This window comes from Oncorhynchus tshawytscha, linkage group LG18, assembly GCF_018296145.1.
Source record: "Oncorhynchus tshawytscha isolate Ot180627B linkage group LG18, Otsh_v2.0, whole genome shotgun sequence".
NCBI classification, from domain to species: Eukaryota; Metazoa; Chordata; class Actinopteri; order Salmoniformes; family Salmonidae; genus Oncorhynchus; species Oncorhynchus tshawytscha.
The window spans coordinates 29,543,819-29,564,908 of record NC_056446.1 but is presented as its reverse complement, the minus strand read 5'-3'; the positions used below and the strand labels follow the sequence as shown (position 1 = coordinate 29,564,908).

General features: G+C 45.9%; 1 protein-coding gene across 1 annotated transcript in view; it reads left to right on the top strand.

Annotated features, from left to right (window-relative positions):
* Positions 1-21,090, top strand: part of LOC112217847 (MAM domain-containing glycosylphosphatidylinositol anchor protein 2-like) — a 345,651-nt gene that overhangs the window by 190,830 nt on the left and 133,731 nt on the right. Inside the window, exons 5-8 of the mRNA XM_042300909.1 lie at positions 1,487-1,619; positions 4,063-4,332; positions 15,438-15,529; positions 15,636-15,873. Coding sequence (XP_042156843.1) covers positions 1,487-1,619; positions 4,063-4,332; positions 15,438-15,529; positions 15,636-15,873 — 733 coding nt within the window. The remainder of the gene's footprint in view (positions 1-1,486; positions 1,620-4,062; positions 4,333-15,437; positions 15,530-15,635; positions 15,874-21,090) is intronic.

Genomic DNA, 21,090 nt, shown 5'->3' with positions numbered 1-21,090 from the left:
TGATATCTTTCTGACAGATAAGATCTAAACCCAGCCTAGTGGGGCGGCAGGGTAGCCTAGTGGTTAGAGCGTTGGACTAGTAACCGGTTGCAGGTTCAAATCCCCGAGCTGACAAGGTACAAATTTGTTGTTTGTCGTTCTGCCCCTGAACAGGCAGTTAACCCACTGTTCCTAGGCCGTCATTGTAAATAAGAATTTGTTCTTAACTGACTTGCCTAGTTAAATAAAGGTTAAAAAAACAGGCCGGAACTTATCTGTGTAGACCAATTTGGGTTTCCAATCTCTCCAAAATAATGTGGTGATCGATGGTATCCAATGCAGCACTAAGGTCTAGGAGCATGAGGACAGATGCAGAGCCTCGGTCTGATGCCATTAAAAGGTAATTTACCACCTTCACAAGTGCAGTCTCAGTGCTATGATGGGGACTAAAACCAGACTGAAGCATTTCGTATACATTGTTTGTCTTCTGGAAGGCAGTGAGTTGATGCACAGCAGCTTTTTCTAAAAATGTTGAGAGGAATGGAAGATTCGTTATAGGCCCTCCCTTCCTCTTCCCCCTTGTCTTCCAAGTGGATTTTTATTCCAATGTGTCTCCCACTGTTTTAAACTGGCCTCTGAATCATCATCCCGCCAGACACATCTTCCACTATCAGCCAAAACCAGAGGGAAGGAGGTAAAACAACTGCAGCCACAGACTGGGTCCATCCCTCCCTAATCAAATACAATTAACATCTGAATGCCATGCAGTAGATTGATGATCATTGGGGAGAATGAAAGAGATGAGCGATTAGAGTTTATGGGGACTGTGATTGTGGTTTGTGAGGACTATGATTACGGCTTGTGAGGACTGATGTGCCAGGCTGACTGAAGTTCTAATCTGACCCCCTGGTGGAGAGGAAGAAGATCAAAGGCTCTCATCACATCCCATCACAGGGCTCTAGCTGGGCCAGTCTGGAGTCACTGTCTCTGTCTGTCAGGCTACTGTGTGGTGTTGGTGGAGGAGTCAACAGACACACAGTGAAATTGAACAACCTCCTAGTGAGGCTGTCCGATGTTGAGGGATGTAGCGGTGAAGACCACGTTGTGTGATCCGTGGTGTCATCTGCACAGTGGTTTCGCAACAGATTAAATAAGGGTAAACTGTGATTTGTATTATAACTTGTTTTACAGTATAGTTCATGAACTATGCTAGATTTGGAAACATGCAGATTTCTTCCTGGTTCTGTGATTTACAGTAAATGTGAATGGCATAGGGTTGCAACATTCCAGAAACTGTCCCAATGTTTTCCAGGTTTTTGAGAAATCCTGGTTTATAGGATTATCAGAATCAGAAGGGAGGGAGGGAATCATCCAACCGCAATTTCTGAAAAATGTAAAAGCCCTAAATTAAGTGGAGATACTTAATGAACAGTGTTTATTATTGTATTTATTCTATTCACACACATTTTCACACTAGTGTTATTCTGATTGTGTATCTGAGCTGCAGGGGGAGACGAAGATCTTGAAGCTGAAGAACCTTCGTCCTCAAGACTATGCCAACTACAGTTGCATCGCTTCCGTTAGGAACGTCTGTGGCATTTCCGACCGAAACATTGTCTTCAAACTCACCAACAAGACAGGTCAGTCTTCAAACTCACCAACAAGACAGAGTTGATGTTTTTGATTTTACAATTTAATACACAATTGAACCCCAAATGTGGATTCAATGTATAAAAACATTTGTTGAGGATAACAGAAAAAAGGGAAATACTTATTTCCATTGTGGTCCTCTTCAAAAAAAATCAAATATGTTACACATTCACATCTAAAATCTGAAATCTAGTAAACATCACATGGCCAAAATAATTAAACAACTGTGCAAAGACTAAAACATACGACACTTCAATAGTCCTCCTGATAATAGTAGTGTCTCTCCTTGGGAATAGCTTGCAGAACTAGCCGGCCAGCATCCTACACTGTCCAAACATAAACAAATATAATATTGTCTAAAACTCACTAACAAGATGGGGTTAGTCTCCAAACTCACTAACAAGAGGGGGTTAGTCTTCAAAATCACTAACAGGAGGGGGTTAGTCTTCCAAATCACTAACAAGAGGGGGTTAGTCTTCAAAATCACTAACAAGAAGGGGTTAGTCCTCAAAATCACTAACAAGAGGGGGTTAGTCTTCAAAATCACTAACAGGAGGGGGTTAGTCTTCAAAATCACTAACAAGAGGGGGTTAGTCTTCAAAATCACTAACAAGAGGGGGTTAGTCTTCAAACTCACTAATAAGAGGGGGTTAGTCTTCAAAATCACTAACAAGAGGGGGTTAGTCTTCAAAATCACTAACAAGAGGGGGTTAGTCTTCAAACTCACTAACACGAGGGGCTTAGTCTTCAAAATAACTAACAATGCAGGTTAGTAGCTTCAAACTTAAAGCCGATTTATGGTCAATCGGATTTCTGCAGTGGCCGTACAGCATTTAGGCAATGCGGCCTCCGCAGATGTCAGAGCATTCATACTTCTTGCACTTTGGGAGCTGTCATACGCATCCAATAAATTGGTCTGCACCACTTATAAGGCACCACTCGTAGTGATTCAGGGTTAATTTCAATAGCCAGCCAGCTAATTACGAGCAATTGGCAAAACAAAAAGACACGTGCTTGACATAAAAAGACAGCACCATTTTCCCTCCTGCATCTCTGCTTCAACCCTTTTGCTTTATGAGTTTGTCCCGCAACTGCCTCCACTTCTTGTGGCAAGCTTCCACTTCCATAGATGAGGTAAAGAGGTCAATAGAATTAGACCATAACAATTGAAAAGCCATAGAAACGTTTTGGGGAATGATTCTGTGAAGGAAAGATCCTTAATCTCCTCTTTGACCATCAGCACAATTAGCCTACATTTAGGCTATGTGTATTTTACACTATACTGAGGTAAAAATCTGAGTACAATACTTGTATTGATGTCAACCCCAATACATGTTTGTCATCATCATCAATCAACTGCATTACAGTTGAAAATGACTTTGACTACCACCACTGATTTCTGTATGTTAGCTATGCTACCAGCTTAGACAAACAGGAGTTAGCATTTAGCTGTCACTTCTTCTAAATTTGAAAAGGGACAACTTCCTAACGTTATGCAGTGAAAACATCCAAATATATCCAAATCAGACTTTAGTAAGCAAATTGTGGGACTGTCACAATACATTTTTACCACATCTATCCCCATTACCTCCCCAACCTCTTTCCAGGAGTTCAAACTCATTTTCGATTCCCTGCATGAGGTATCATCAAGATGTTTATATTTACAAACTTATTCTGATAGCCTTTCATCAAGGTTCTCCATGTTTGTTGTGAAGGAAGTTGTCAAATAAGTCAGTTGGTGTTTATACAGGATGTACATCCCCCACCTACCATTAACCAATTATGTCAGTGCAGAGCTATATGGTGCTATGCAGAGCCCTTTGCATTGTTACAAAATTTGGGAGGCGCACAGCATTTCAGTAAGGAGCTTGAGTTGGTCTCCGAAGGCTCCGCAATTGCATCACACCCTTCGTATGGATCTTCAGCACTGCATTGCCGGATCAAGCATAAATCACGTTTACCAACAAGACAGATTAGTCTCCAAACTCACCAACAAGACAGGTTAGTCTCCAAACTCACCAACAAAACAGATTAGTCTTCAAACTCACCAACAAGACAGATTAGTCTCCAAACTCACCAACAAAACAGATTAGTCTCCAAACTCACCAACAAGACAGAATTGCCTTCAAACTCACCAACAAGACAGGTTAGTCTCCAAACTCACCAATAAGACATGTTAGTCTTCAAACTCACCAACAAGACAGAGTAGTCTCCAAGCTCACCAACAAGACAGATTAGTCTTCAAACCCAACACCAACAAGACAGAATTGCCTTCAAACTCACCAACAAGACAGATTAGTCTTCAAACCCAACAACAAGACAGAATTGTCTTCAAACTCACCAACAAGACAGGTTGGTCTTCGCTCTCATCAACAAGACATGCACCATAAAGTCTATAAGAAAACACCAAACCTCTAACCTCTTCCTCTCCAGTGTCTCCGTCCATCAAGCTGCTAGTGGAGGACCCCATTGTGGTGAACCCTGGCCAGACGGTGTCCCTGGTATGTATCACTACGGGTGGGGAGCCCAAACCAACGCTGAGCTGGGTCAGCAGCTCCGACAGCCTGCCTGAGAAAAGTGTGGTAAAGGGTGGAACACTCACCCTGCCCGCCATCACCTCAGACGAGGCTGGTGTATACAGCTGTGTGGCCACTAACAACGTGGGCAACCCGGCCAAGAAGTCTACCACGATAGTGGTCAGAGGTGAGGGAGGGAGGGAGGGGGAGGGAGGGAGGGAGGGAGGGAGGGAGGGAGGGAGGGAGGGAGGGAGGGAGGGAGGGAGGGAGGGAGGGAGGGAGGGAGGGAGGGAGGGAGGGAGGGAGGGGGATCAGGGCTGGGTGTAGGTGTAAGTCTAACATACAATATAAAGCAGAATCTTTAGAACATCACGGTCGGGCCGTGTCAAGAGGTTCCAACGTCTTGATGTAATGACATGGACTGTGATGGACTGACAGATGCAAGGTCAGACATTTGAGTCCCACTCAGTGGCAACTTTCAATTTTGTAATTTTTCTTTTTCAGCGAGGGGGTTACAGGTGCAAGACAAAACATTGGAATAAATGCATACAAAGATATACCAATCCCATTCCCCCTCAAATAATAACTGTATCCACTGGTTAAATGGGAGAAAGTGTGGTGGATGCCATCTAAGAGACATCATCTTTTTTTTGCGGCAGTGCTGCCAGAAGTAATCTTCTCTGATTGATTGAGATTCAAGGAGCTTTCATCTTTAAGTAACGTAATAGATGGAAAGCATTGCATATTTAAATTCATGCACCTCTAAATTAATTTTGTAACTTTTCTTATCAGATTCTCAACATTCAAATGACAGGAATGGTTACTACAGTATGTTACTACAGTATGTTACTATAGTATGTAAGCATAATGATACAATGACAGATCTCATTGTGGATGTTACCTTAGAATATTGATCCTACAACATACAGCACCAGCTGGCGACACATAAAGACTATATCATCATAGCACATACAGGGGTGAAGCCCATAGAATGGGGATGCATGTGAAACCACTCATTAAAGAGACTTATTAACAGGCCAATTAGAGTCGTTAAGCTAAGGCAGCCTAGCTAAAGGCCCTGCAGGCTGTTTGGCTATCAACTGGGATAAGGACTTAGTGTCCAAGGCTCTTCCCCTCGTGGTAATTAACTCATGGAACAGTCAATAATTGTAGACTTGCCTTTGGGAGCAGCCAATGGGATGAGGCCTTAGTTTTCAAGGCTCTTCCCCTCAAGGTAATTGACACATGGAGCAGCCAATAGTTAACTTGTCTTTGGAGAAGCCATCGGTGTTTATATAGCAGTTTGATTCATGCAAAATGAGTCTCTAATGTTGTGGTGAATTGGTATAATATTGAGTGGAAGACTGTGCTGCCTATTAAATATGAGGTACCAGAAACGGGGGAGGCATCAGTGAAGTAGGACAAACCTTAGCACAGTGCATTTGGACATGCTGAATATGACAGCTGGTTAGGATAGTGGTGGTGGTGGTGTGTGTGTGTGTGCATGTGTGTGCACGCATTTGTCTGTCTGTGTGTGTGCATATGTGTGTGTGCGTGTGAACAGATATGACACGATATGTGTGTTAGTTTATGTTTTATGTATTTTTGTGTGTGTGTGTGTGTGTGTGTGTGTGTGTGTGTGTGTGTGTGTGTGTGTGTGTGTGTGTGTGTGTGTGTGTGTGTGTGTGTGTGCATGTGTATGTGTGTGTGTGTGTGTGTGCGTGTGCATGTTTGTGTGAGGTTGTTGATCACACCCCTAGTCCTTGAGAAGCCCTCTCATGCGGGTGATGCCAAAGGGGCTGTCTGTTTTTCACAGATCTGTCCTCAGCAGATGGTGGCGTTTCTGCCCATGCTGTCCCACCAGCCGGACTGGCTCACCCCTCCTACAGTGCTTTGTGTGTGTGTTTAGTTTGCCCCCTGCTACGGCTCAGCATGCTGTTGGCTCACCACAGCTCTACTGCCATGACCCTTTAATGCATTAACAGAACGAGACACATCTCCAAGTGCAGAGCCCAGATCTCAGGACTATGTTTGGCAACAAAAGGACACTTTAGTGACACAATGACCTGGACAATGGATGAGAGCTGTTCTCAGCCTCTGTCAGCACAAGGTCTATTCGTTAGAGAATGTGTTCGCTGCAAGGTACATGTGTGTGTGTGTGTGTGTGTGTGTGTGTGTGTGTGTGTGTGTGTGTGTGTGTGTGTGTGTGTGTGTGTGTGTGTGTGTGTGTGTGTGTGTGTGTGTGTGTGTGTGTGTGCATGAACGTTGCATCCCTGTGCGTTTCATCCTTGTGCATTTTTAAAGCGGTTTGATTTGTGGGTGTGTGATGTGGGGAAGTGACTGGTGCTGGAGGTATCAAACATTCAGAATCAAACAATGTTCTGATGTTCTGTCGTCGTCTCGTCATTTTGTCGTCTCGTCGCTTCGCCTGACAATTCCTCCAGGACTTTCTTCTTTTCATACAACTCCAAAGGATACATCAGACATTCCAGTCAGTGAACACACACACACACACATACATGCATAGGCACAACCTCTCCCCAAACACACTCACTCACCCAGGCCTGCACACTCTGTAAAGGCTGTTCTGTGTTATTAATAAAACTGATATTAATAATGCAGAACACCTGCAATGGGTTTCATTGTGGGCCTCCCTCCCGCTGATGTTATGTAGACAGATTGTTAGGAAAAACAACCCCCTCATGACGTGACTTGTAACAAACTGGCTTTTAGCGTGTAAATCAACATGTGAATGACTCTTATCAAATGTGCTCTGAAATAAATTGTTGTCCTGAGACGCATATATTTCCATTTATAAATGACAAATGTAATGGTCCGGATGGACGTGACCTGGCAGACAGACTGCACAGTTGGGCAGTGGAGTGCATGTGTCTGTCCTGCTGGCCGCTGACTGAACTTGTCAATTAACGCAGAGGTCAACCACAAGGTCATTCACAGTATCAATGGCATGTCACTCGTCTCCATTCATACATTGGCATGTGTCACTGTGTGTGTGAGTGTGTGAGCATTAACGTGTGGAGGCAGGGTGTGTGGTGGGGGTCCGGGGTTGGACAGTGGGTGTGTGTGTGCCGGAGGTACGTTTGGCTGGGGACTGGTGTCTTTGTCCCCTGTATGTTTTTACCCTTTCTATCGTCACCAAGAGGAGGTACTGTAGGTATCAGGTAGACTAGAGGAGAGGAGGTAGGTATCAGGTAGACTAGAGGAGAGGAGGTACTGTAGGTATCAGGTAGACTAAAGGAGAGGAGGTAGGTATCAGGTAGACTAGAGGAGAGGAGGTACTGTAGGTATCAGGTAGACTAGAGGAGATGAGGTAGGTAGCAGGTAGACTAGAGGAGAGGAGGTAGGTATCAGGTAGGCTAGAGGAGAGAAGGTAGGTAGCAGGTAGACTAGAGGAGAGGAGGTAGGTATCAGGTAGACTAGAGGAGAGAGAGGAACGCTAAGCTAGACCAGTGGGAGAGATGGATGGATTTATGGATTATGGATGGATGGATGCCATAATGTGGTGCCAAAGGAGAGATGGACAGACTGAGGAGACTGGTAGGTCAGAGAGAGAGATACAGGTGTCACTGCCAACTTTTCAGCTAGCTCAAAAGAGGAGGGGTCTGTAGCTAGTGTAGACTGTAGGTATCAGGTTGTGTAGTGTGTGGTGGATTTATGATTATGGATGGTGCCAAAGGAGAGATGGACAGACTGCGTGCGTGTGCACATGTACACGCCTGCATGTGTGTGCGAATGTGTATTTGTGTCTGTGTACGTGCCTGTAATTGTGTGTGAGTGTGCCCTCACATGCACTTGTCATTGTGCCATTTGGCCCTCCTATAGCTAATCAGCTCCCATGAGTGGGTATTGTAATCCAGCTGTGTGACTAGAGTCTTCTATGGAGGACCAACCCCCAACAGAGAAATTCCTCTTTGTGTCATTATCAGCCTTTTCATGTTATATGACAACCATTAGTATTCACCACAGCTACTGCCATGGAGACTATCACACACACACACACACACACACACACACACACACACACAGCTAATGCATTAAAACCAAGCAGAACATTACACTCTGTACAGGCACAAGCACTACGCCTTAACACACGCCAGAGTAAATATTCACACTTACAAAGCTAAGTAAATTCCCGGTAACTAGAAGGTATCCGATTAGTCAATGCCCTAGCTACAATCTAGTCCGTGTAACCTCCTTAGGTAATAGAAGAAGAAACAGTTTTTAAAAATATTTTTTACCTTTATTTAACTAGGCAAGTCAGTTAAGAACAAATTCTTATTTTCAATGACAGCCTAGAAACAGTGGGTTAACTGCCCGTTCAGGGGCAGAATGACAGATTTGTACCTTGTCAGCTCAGGGGTTTGAAATTGCAACCTTGCGGTTACTAGTCCAACGCTCTAACCACTAGGCTACCCTGCCGTTTGCGGTCACAGTATTTTCTAATGTCTAATGTCTATGTGCAGTATGTACATGGCTTTGTGCATATTTCATCATACGTGTTTGAACTCTTCTTTCCATTCTCATTCTGATAATATACAGTAGAAAAGACTTCTGTAGAGAGCAGCTTTCAGTAAAGAGCTTTAAAGGTCAAGACTGTGTGTATTATTTCCTTTGTCTCACACACAGCCAGATCTCACGTTCTATGACAAAAACCTTCAGAGCGGTGAAGAGAGAACCAACATCCAAAAGCACACACACACACACACACACACACACACACACACACACACACACACACACACACACACACACACACACACACACACACACACACACACATCACACACACACACACACACACATCACACACACACACCAAAACACAAACCAAAACACACACCAACACACACACCGACACAACTACACAAGAACACACACACCAACACAGACTCACACCAACACACACACACAAACCAACACACACACACAAACCAATACACACATACACACACACAAACCAATACACACACACACACACACACACACACACACCAACACATACCACCACAGGCACACACCAACACACCAACAGACACACACCAACACACACACACACAAACACACACACACACCAACACACACACACAAACCACCACACCAACACACACACACACACACATGCACACACACACACCAAAACACACACACACACACATCAACACACATACATCAACACACACACACACACACACACAGGGCCCCTTTTAGCAGCATATGGAAACTGGAACCTCCATGTTAACAACTGGACTGGACTGGAACCTCCATGTTAACAACTGGACTGGACTGGAACCTCCATGTTAACAACTGGACTGGACTGGAACCTCCATGTTAACAACTGGACTGGACTGGAACCTCCATGTTAACAACACTGGACTGGAACCTCCATGTTAACAACTGGTCTGGAACCTCCATGTTAACCAACTGGTCTGGAACTTCCATGTTAACCACTGGACTGGACTGGAACCTCCATGTTAACCACACTGGACTGGAACCTCCATGTTAACCACTGGACTGGAACCTCCATGTTAACCACTGGTCTGGAACCTCCATGTTAACCACTGGTCTGGAACCTCCATGTTAACCACTGGTCTGGAACCTCCATGTTAACCACTGGTCTGGAACTTCCATGTTAACCACTGGACTGGAACCACAATGTTAACCACTGGTCTGCAACCACCATGTTAACCACTGGACTGGAACCACAATGTTAACCACTGGTCTGCAACCACCATGTTAACCACTGGACTGGAACCTCCATGTTAACCACTAGTCTGGAACCTCCACGTTAACAACTGGTCTGGAACCTCCATGTTAACAACTGGTCTGCAACCACCATGTTAACCACTGGACTGGAACCTCCATGTTAACCACTGGACTGGAACCTCCATGTTAAACCAGTTATGCATTAGGGGGCACTATTAACATTTTTGGATGAAAAACGTTCCCGTTTTAAACAAGATATTTTGTCACGAAAAGATGCTTGTCTATGCATATAATTGACAGCTTTGAAAAGAAAACACTCTGATGTTTCCAAAACTGCAAAGATATTGTCTGTGAGTGCCACAGAACTGATATTACAGGCGAAACCCAGATAAAAATCCAACCAGGAAGTGCCACATTTTTTGAAACCGCCTCATGCCAATGACTCCTTATATGGCTGTGAATGAGCTATGAATGAGCTTACGTTTTCCACGTATTCCCCAAGGTGTCTACAGCATTGTGACGTCTTTTTAGGCATTTCCATTGAAGAATGGCCGTAAGGGACCATATATAGCATGTGGTCACATGGTGTCTCCCGCAGAAAATCTCCCGTAAAATACTGAGGTAGCCATTTTTCCAACCGCTTCTTATGAGAAACCAATTGCCTCGATGGATATATTATCGAATATATATGTTAAAAACACCTTGAGGATGGATCCTAAACAACGTTTGCCGTGTTTCTGTCGATATTATGGAGCAAATTTTGAAAAAAGTTGCGACGAGCAATCCCGTATCCGGGAGCGTAATCATAGCCTCAAATGCATTAGCATAACGCAGCAGACATAAATACCCCTAGAAACTTTTCCTATTCATGAAAATTGCAAATGAAATGAAATAAATATATTCAAACACAAGCTTAGCCTTTTGTTAACAACACTGTCATCTCAGATTTTCAAAATATGCGTTACAGCCAACGCTAGACAAGCATTTGTGTAAGTTCATCATGGCATAATGCTATGCTAGCTCTGCTGGCAGCAGGCAACATTTTACATCTCAACATAAACTGTAAAGAGGAGACAGCGTGAATCAGGCCTTCATGGTTGAATTGCTGTAAAGAAACCACTACTAAAGAACACCAACAACAAGAAGAGACTTGCTTGAGCCTAGAAACACGTGCAATGGACATTAGACCGGTAGAAATCTGTCCTTTCGTCTGATGAGTCCAAATTTTAGGTTCCAACCACCATGTCTTTGTGAGACGCGGAGTAGGTGAACGGATGATCTCTGCATGTGTGGTTCCCACCGTGAAGCATGGAGGAGGTGTGATGGTGCTTTGATGGTGACACTCTCTGTGGTTTATTCAGAATTCAAGGCACACTTAACCAGCATGGCTACCACAGCATTCTGCAGCGATACACCACATCTGGTTTGCGCTTAGTGGGACTATCATTTGTTTTTCAAGAGGACAGTGACCCAACAAACCTCCAGGCTGTGTAAGGGCTTTTTGACCAAGAAGGAGAGTGATGGAGTGCTTTATCAGATGACCTGGCCTCCACAATCACCTGACCTTCACCCACTTGAGATTTGGGGTCAGTTAGAGCACAGAGTGAAGGAAAAGCAGCCAAAGCATATGTGGGAACTCCTACAAGACTGTTGGAAAAGTATTCTAGGTTAAGCTGGTAGAGAGAATGCCAAGAGTTTGCAAACCTGTCAGCAAGGAAAATAGTGGCTACTCTGAAGAATCTAAAACATAAACTATATTTTGATATGTTTAACACTTTTTTTGGTTACTATGTAACGCTCGTCCTCTTCTGACGAGGAGTAAGAGATATCGGACCAATTTGCAGCGTGGTAAGTGTCTATTTTAATATGTAAAACTGAACACTACAAAATACAAAAAAACAAAGTGAAAGAACAAACGAAAATCGAAACAGTCCCGTATGGTGCAAACACAGACACGGAAAATAAATCACCCACATCTCAAAAGTGAAACCAGGCTACCTAAGTATGGTTCCCAATCAGGGACAACGATGGACAGCTGCCTCTGATTGAGAACCATACCAGGCCAAACACAGAAATCCCAAAACATAGATAAAGGAACATAGACAATACACCCCACTCAAGCCCTGACCATACTAAAACAAAGTCATAACAAAATAACTAAGGTCAGAACGTGACATACTACATAATTCCATATCTGTTATTTCATAGTTTTGATTTCTTCACTATTATCCTACAATGAAGAACATAGTATTAAAAAAATAATAATAATCTTTGAATGAGTAGGTCTGTCCAAACTATTGGCTGTTACTGTTGTAGTGGCATTTATTAGAGAGGGGTAAAGATAAAGATTTTGTGGCGCCAGGCAGGTATTAACCATGCCGCAAGGAAAAGAGTAGAATAGAGAGTGTACCACTACCACACCCACACACCTCAGCAGAAAAGACTGCCTAGAGTGTAGCCTGTTTACCAGATAGCCAGTGGAGAGAAAAGAGAATACACCCCATATAAAACCCACATCACAGCACAGGGGTAACCCCACCAAGAATACCTCATACAATAATAATAATAATAATAATAATGGCAGAGCAATTGAACAGCAACTTCATACAAGAAAGAACCCAGTCATCAACAGAGGATTTGCAGTAATATGTATTTTCTTCCAGTTAGAGGAGTGCAGAGGGTGTTCATAGACACAACAAAGGCCTTAAAAATGTCCACAATCTTCACCCCACCTCAATTCAGTTTATTTGTCATATACAGAGGATACAGAGGGGTGTAAACGGTGCAATGAAATTCTTACTTTTACATCTCAACCGCAAAGTGAAATAACAAAACATTCCAATATCAAAAATCCAAAAATCCAAAGTCCTAAATCTGCTCTGGTGGGAAAGGTATGACACTGAACCAAATCTGTGAAGATAAATGACTATTGATCTAAGCCCTGCAGGAACTTACCCTGACATGAATCAAACATTTGTCTGAGATGTCAGGAACAATCTGACATTGGTTTGAAATGTACACTCTGGTTTCTTAGTGTGTAGGTGTGTGTCACTCTCTTTCCCTCTGTGCTTCCTCCCTCCCTCCCTCCCTCCCTGCCTACCTCCCTCCCTCCCTCCCTCCCTCCCTCCCTCCCTCCCTCCCTCCCTCCCTCCCTCCCTCCCTCCCTCCCTCCCTCCCTCCCTCCCTCCCTCCCTCCCTCCCTGCCTACCTCCCTGCCTACCTCCCTCCCTCCCTCCCTGCCTCCCTGCCTACCTCCCTCCCTCCCTCCCTTCCTCCCTCCCTGCCTCCCTGCCTACCTCCCTGCCCCTCCCTCCCTCCCTCCCTTCCTCCCTCCCTCCCTCCCTCCCTGCCTCCCTGCCTACCTCCCTGCCTCCCTCCCTCCCTCCCTCCCTCCCTTCCTCCCTCCCTCCCTCCCTCCCTGCCTCCCTGCCTACCTCCCTGCCCCTCCCCCTCCCTCCCTCCTCCCTTCCTCCCTCCCTCCCTCCCTGCCTCCCTGCCTACCTCCCTGCCTACCTCCCTCCCTCCCTCCCTTCCTCCCTCCCTCCCTCCCTGCCTCCCTGCCTACCTCCCTGCCTCCCTCCCTCCCTCCCTCCCTCCCCTCCCTGCCTACCTCCCTGCCTACCTCCCTCCCTCCTCCCTCCCTCCCTGCCTCCCTACCTCCCTCCCTCCCTCCCTGCCTCCTGCCTACCTCCCTCCCTCCCTGCCTACCTCCCTCCCTCCCTGCCTCCCTGCCTACCTCCCTCCCTCCCTGCCTCCCTGCCCTCCCTCCCTCCCTGCCTCCCTGCCTACCTCCCTCCCTCCCTCCCCTCCTCCCTCCCTCCCTCCCTCCCTCCCTCCCTCCCTCCCTCCCTCCCTCCCTCCCTCCCTCCCTCCCTCCCTCCCTGCCTACCTCCCTGCCTACCTCCCTCCCTGCCTCCCTGCCTACCTCCCTCCCTCCCTCCCTCCCTCCCTGCCTCCCTGCCTACCTCCCTCCCTCCCTCCCTGCCTACCTCCCTGCCTCCCTGCCTACCTCCCTCCCTCCCTGCCTCCCTGCCTACCTCCCTCCCTCCTGCCTCCCTGCCCTCCCTCCCTCCCTGCCTCCCTGCCTACCTCCCTCCCTCCCTCCCTCCCTCCCCCTACCTCCCTGCCTACCTCCCTCCCTCCCTCCCTGCCTCCCTGCCTACCTCCCTCCCTACCTTCCTCCCTCCGTCCCTCCCTGCCTCCCTGCCTACCTCCCTGCCTACCTCCCTCCCTCCCTCCCTTCCTCCCTCCCTCCCTCCCTGCCTACCTCCCTGCCTACCTCCCTCCCTCCCTCCCTCCCTCCCTCCTCCCTCCCTCCCTCCCTCCCTGCCTCCCTGCCTACCTCCCTGCCTACCTCCCTCCCTCCCTCCCTTCCTCCCTTCCTCCCTCCCTCCCTCCCTCCCTGCCTCCCTCCCTCCCCCTACCTCCCTCCCTCCCTCCCTTCCTCCCTCCCTCCCTCCCTCCCTGCCTCCCTCCCTCCCTCCCTCCCTGCCTCCCTGCCTACCTCCCTCCCTCCCTCCCTCCCTCCCCCTCCCTGCCTCCCTCCCTCCCTCCCTCCCTGCCTCCCTGCCTACCTCCCTCCCTCCCTGCCTTCCTGCCTACCTCCCTCCCTCCCTGCCTCCCTGCCTACCTCCCTCCCTCCCTGCCTCCCTGCCTACCTCCCTCCCTCCCTTAGACCTCCCTCCCTCCCTCCCTGCCTCTGTTAGACTTCAGCGTTGCAATGTTTTGCACATTACATTTCCTATGTTTGAATCTGACATGCCGGTTTTGTTTTCATTTTCCTTTTTCGACAAACTGAATATGATAATGTCGCCAGGGAATTGCTAGATGAAAAGATTTCTGTGGAACTGTCAGTTTATTTTTTGCGCAGACGAGATGAATTGTACAACAGCAGCATTGGGAAACATTGCAACATGCATTATAATGAAATCAGCCCTCTCATCTTTTCTCTCTGAAGAGCTGGGTTTGCTGACGGTGTTTGGAAACTAAACTAGATTAGCAATAAAAGATCTTTCCATTTAAAAAAAAAAAATGTAGCTTTCTGCTTTCTCTGTGTGTCTGTGCGTGCATGCGTGCATGTATGTGCTTGTGTGCATGCGCGCGTGGACATGTGTTTGTTTGTAAAATGACTCCAATCAGTGAATGCAACACTTGTGTGATTGGATGAAACACATATCAGACAGACTGTGATTGGATAAAGTGAATCTCAGACAAACATATTTCAATCTGATGAGCTAGCAGAGAGTTTGCTACTCTACAATTTGACGTACCATTCAAAATCAATTTCCAAAGCATTTACAGCTCCCCTTTAAATTGTTTTGCTCTGACGCCTTACCGCCTCTAACCTCTTGGCTGTTGTGTTTGTTATCTCAAACTTGTGGAAAAGCAAAAATATAAATTTCCCTTCTCAACAAATGGACAGCAGAACTATTTTGTCTGTTATTGTTCTGCAAATAGCAGAAAAACATATTTAAGTGTTGAATCAACCCTGTGGTTCACACATAAACCCACACAGACCCTGAAACTCTCTTACTTGTTGTGGTGTGTCTGTGTGTGTTCTCCCTGCAGCGATGAAGAAGGGCCGTTTCTGGATCACCCCTGACCCCTACCACAATGACGACAACATCCAGATCGGCCGTGAGGTCAAGATATCCTGCCAGGTATGCACACACACACACACACACACACACACACACACACACACACACACAAAAAAAACACACCATCCCCTTTTCAAACACATACTCAACTGGACACTCCATCCAGGTGGAAGCCACACCCCCTGAGGAGCTGACGTTTGGCTGGCTGAAGAATGGGCGTGCCTTGCGTAGCTCCGAGCGAATGGTGATCACCCAGACGGACCCTGACACCTCCCCTGGCACCACCAACCTGGACATCATCGACCTGAAGTTCACTGACTTTGGCACCTACACCTGTGTGGCTGCGCTGAAGGGAGGGGGCATACCTGAGATCAGCATTGATGTCAACATCTCCTCCACTACTGGTGAGTCTCACACACCGCCATGTCAGAGCAGGAGATTGACCTATACACCCCCCCAGCAACATACCACCGTGGCGGATAGAGACTTTCGTAAGGCTACACTGTGTATACATCCCAAATGGCACCCTCTTCCCTATATAGTGCACTACTTTTGACTAGAACCCTATTGGCCCTAGTCAAAAGTAGTGCACTATACAGGGAATGTACAGTTAGTCACACACAGCAGTCATACAGTATATACATCATGGAGACTGTAGCAACACACACACAGCAATAGAAAAGTTCACTTGTGCTAAAACATACACACTAGAGAATACACTTTCATAATTCCTCTATTTCACAAAAACATCTCATGCTCACCTATTGAATTTACGCCTATTCAGGTGTTGTTTCCATAATGTGACCTATTTTCTGCCCCAAATTAATCTGAATGTAACATCCAATCCTATTGCCTGATATCCAAACTAAATTAATGGGCTTCATCCCAAAAAGCACCATATGCCCTATATAGTGCACTACTTTTGACCCGGACTCTGGTCAGAAGTAGTGGACTAAATATGGGACACTGCCATACTCCAAAACTAAATCCATTCCCTCTCTTCATCGAACTGGCTGCTGCTATTACCATTTGTTCGACTTCCTTGACATTCATTGTACATACACTTGAAGTCGGAAGTTTACGTACAACTTACCCAAATACATTTAAACTCAGTTTTTCCACAATTCCTGACATTTATTCATAGTAATAATTCAGTCTCAGGTCAGTTGGGATCACCACTTTATTTTAAGAATGTGAAATGTCAGAATAATAGTAGAGAGAATGATTTATTTCGGATTGTATTTCTTTCATCACATTCCCAGTGGGTCAGAAGTTTACATACACTCAATTAGTATTTGGTAGCACTGCCTTTAAATTGTTTAACTTGGGTCAAACGTTTCTTGTAGACTTCCACAAGCTTCCCACAATAAGTTGGGTGAATTTTGGCCCATTTCTCCTGACAGAGCTGCTGTAACTGAGTCAGGTTTGTAGGCCTCCTTGCTCGCACACACTTTTTCAGTTCTGCCCACAAATGTTCTATGGGATTGAAGTTAGGGCTTTATGATGGCCACTCCAATACCTTGACTTTGTTGTCCTTAAGCCATTTTGCCACAACTTTGGAAGTATGATTGGGGTCATTGTCCATTTGGAAGACCCATTTGCTACCAAGCTTTAACTTCCTGATGACTGATGTCTTGAGATGTTGCTTCAATATATCCACATAATGTTCCTACCTCATGATGCCATCAACTTTGTGAAGTGCACCAGTCCAACATGCAGCAAAGCACCCCCACAACATGATGCTGCCACCCCTGTGCTTCACGGTTGGAATGGTGTTCTTCGGCTTGCAAGCCTCCCCCTTTTTCCTCCAAACATAATGATGGTCATTATGGCCAATCAATTCTATTTTTGTTTCATCAGACCAGAGGACATTTCTTCAAAAAGTATGATCTTTGTCCCCATGTGCAGTTGCAAACCGTAGACTGGCTTTTCTATGGCGGTTTTGGAGCAGTGGCTTCTTTCTTGCTGAGCAGCCTTTTAGGTTATGTCAATATAGGACTCGTTTACTGTGGATATAGATATTTTGTACTCGTTTCCTCCAGCATCTTCACAAGGTCCTTTGCTGTTGTTCTGGGATTGATTTGCACTTTTCGCACCAAAGTACATTCACCTCTAGGAGACAGAAAGTGTCTCCTTCCTGACGGGTATGAGGGCTGCGTGGTCCCATTGTGTTTATACTTGTGTACTATTGTTTGTACAGATGAACGTGGTACCTTCAGGCATTTGGAAATTGCTCCCAAGGAATGAACCAGACTTGTGGAGGTCTACAATTTTTTTCTGAGGTCTTGGCTGATTTCTTTTGATTTTCCAATGATGTCAAGCAAAGAGGCACTGAGTTTAATGGTAGGCCTTGAAATACATCCACAGGTACACCTCCAATTGACTCAAATGATGTCAATTAGCCTATCAGAAGCTTCTAAAGCCATGACATAATTTTCTGGAATATTCCACGCTGTTTGGGTTAGAGAGGAGAAGAGAGGTATGGGTTAGAGAGGAGAAGAGAGGTATGGGTTAGAGAGGAGAATAGAGGTATGGGTTAGAGAAGAGAATAGAGGTATGGGTTAGAGAGGAGAAGAGAGGTGTGGGTTAGGGAGGACAAGAGAGGTATGGGTTAGGGAGGAGAGGAGAGGTATGGGTTAGGGAGGAGAGGAGAGGTATGGGTTAGAGAGGAGAAGAGAGGTATGTGTTAGGGAGGAGAAGAGAGGTATGGGTTAGAGAGGACAAGAGAAGTACGGGTTATAGAGGAGATGAGAGGTATGGGTTAGAAAGAGGAATAGAGGTATGCGTTAGAGAGGAGAAGAGAGGTATGGGTTAGGGAGGAGAAGAGAGGTATGGGTTGGGGAGGAGAAGAGAGGTATGGGTTAGGGAGGAGAAGAGAGGTATGGGTTAGGGAGAGGAGAGGTATGGGTTAGGGAGGACAAGAGAGGTATGGGTTAGGGAGGGAGGAGAGGTATGGGTTAGGGAGGAGAGGGAGAGGTATGGGTTAGAGAGGAGAAGAGAGGTATGTGTTAGGGAGGAGAAGAGAGGTATGGGTTAGAGAGGACAAGAGAAGTACGGGTTATAGAGGAGATGAGAGGTATGGGTTAGAAAGAGGAATAGAGGTATGCATTAGAGAGGAGAAGAGAGGTATGGGTTAGGGAGGAGAAGAGAGGTATGGGTTGGGGAGGAGAAGAGAGGTATGGGTTAGGGAGGAGAAGAGAGGTATGGGTTAGGGAGGACGAGAGAGGTATGGGTTAGGGAGGACAAGAGAGGTATGGGTTAGGGAGGAGAGGAGAGGTATGGGTTAGGAGGAGAGGAGAGGTATGGGTTAGAGAGGAGAAGAGAGGTATGTGTTAGGGAGGAGAAGAGAGGTATGGGTTAGAGAGGACAAGAGAAGTACGGGTTATAGAGGAGATGAGAGGTATGGGTTAGAAAGAGGAATAGAGGTATGCGTTAGAGAGGAGAAGAGAGGTATGGGTTAGGGAGGAGAAGAGAGGTATGGGTTGGGGAGGAGAAGAGAGGTATGGGTTAGGGAGGAGAAGAGAGGTATGGGTTAGGGAGGAGAAGAGAGGTATGGGTTGGGGAGGAGAAGAGAGGTATGGGTTGGGGAGGTTAAGAGAGGTATGGGTTATAGAGGAGAAGAGAGGTATGGGTTAGGGAGGAGAAGTGATTACGCAGGGTTGGAGGGGGTTTTGTGGGTGTCATGTGTAATCAGCACTCAGAGGACTATCGGTGATCTCCCGTGCTGCTGTGTTGTTGTGTCACCTCCTTATACTCCGTCTCTAACGGACAGGACCCAATCGATAAAACTCCTCAGAAAAGAGGTACTTCGATTGGGAAATTCCACTTGGAATGCCTGTTCCGTACAAGCGTGCAGTCTCTCATCCCATCCCAGACATTCTGAATTTGCTGGTTGTTGATTTGGTGTGTTTCAAAGGCTCCAGTGGATGGTATCTTCCTGATAAATATGCGTGTGTTTGTGCTTCTGCGTGCGTGGGTTAGTTCAAGCAAAATTCTTCCTTGTCGGGACATTTCCCACATCCCCATGAGGACAAAGGCTATTTAAAACTTATGGGTTAGGTTTAGGGTTATAGTTATAATTAGGGTTAGAATTCTGGTTAGGATAAGGAATTAGTGGTTTGGGTTTAGGGTTAGGAGTTAGAATTTGGGTTCTAGGTTACAGATTAAGGTTAGGGTTAGGGTAAGTGAAGATAGTATTTAGATTGGAAATCAATTTGATTTCCCCATGAGGATAGAACAGAGTGTGCGTGTGCGTGCCTGCTTGTGTGTGTGTGTGTATGTGTGTGTGTGTGTGTGTGTGAGTGTGTGTGTGCGTGTGTGTGTGTGGCCCACTGACACCGAAACTCGCTCTTTAATGTGGAACAAGACTGTGTTTCTCTCTTCTCTCAGAGAGCAGCAAAGGAAATATAACATGAAAGGGTCTTTTGTGCTCAGATTTGATTGCTTTTAAGGGTGATTGTTTTTCTAGGTTGAGGTTGTATTAAGTTGCAGGGGTTTAATGATGTTGAATACGATGAAAGAGTTGTGTGAAGATAGTATGCAGTGATTCATGTACAGGTGTAGAGAAAAACTAACGTAGAATCGTACTGTGCACTGCTTGAGTCATTGTCCTTCTGTAACTTTCTGTGGGGACTGAGATGTTCTGAAGTAGCATGACCACTGTGTCGAGACAAATTGTTGCCTCTGCTCTCGCTATAATCAAGCCCAAGATTGGGAGATGATGTTGCTAGCCAATGGTCAGTCATCTCTGTCTTGGCTGGCCTGCTGTTTGGGCTAACCAAACCGTCTCTGCTGTTCTCCTGAAGGGAGAGAGAGGCTAGCAGTAATTACAGTCTCTTAATGAAAACATTTAGAGCAGATTACCCTGCAGCTCTGCCAGGGCTCCACGCTGTGGAAATGTTTGGAATGAGATGGGGCCTCACGCTGTTGAAGTGTTTGGAAAGAGATGGAGCCTCAGGCTGCTGAAGTGTTAGGAAAGAGATGGGTCCTCACCCTGTTGAAGTGTTTGGAAAGATATTGAGTCTAAATTATCTCCATCCTGAACACTTTGAAGCTCTTGCAGGGCCCCAGGCCAGCCCTACTACATCTAGCCCAGCCCAGCCCTGCCTCCAGCCCAAACTCTTCTAGCCTAGTCCAGTCCTAGTCCCCATCCCCAGACAAAACCAACACTCATTATCCACAACACATATTCATACTCTGTACTGCTGACTACACTTTTTCCCCACAGCTTTCATTAGTTTCCACCCTCACAAAATAGTGCTAATATTTACAATCATCACTCATTACCTAGCTAAGACTTTTTTTTAAAATTTGAGGTACCCTGAGAGTTAATGTTTTATTCATGAGTAGGAATCAAACAAGAGCCCAGATTTCCCCATCCATTACTGACAGGATTAACAGACTGGTGGAAAGTAAGGAGGAAAAGAGGAAAGGAGGAGGGCATTTTCACGCTACGGGGTAAAATGTAAGCCATCTTCATTTTAATATACCCCTTTAATGAAGCTGTAGAGAGAGCAAGATAGAGAGAGGGAGGGAGGAAGTTTCTTCCAGACATAGGGAGATTCATTAGCCTTTGTGTTAAACATGTATCTAGTGGAGGACGAGACAGAAACACTCAGACT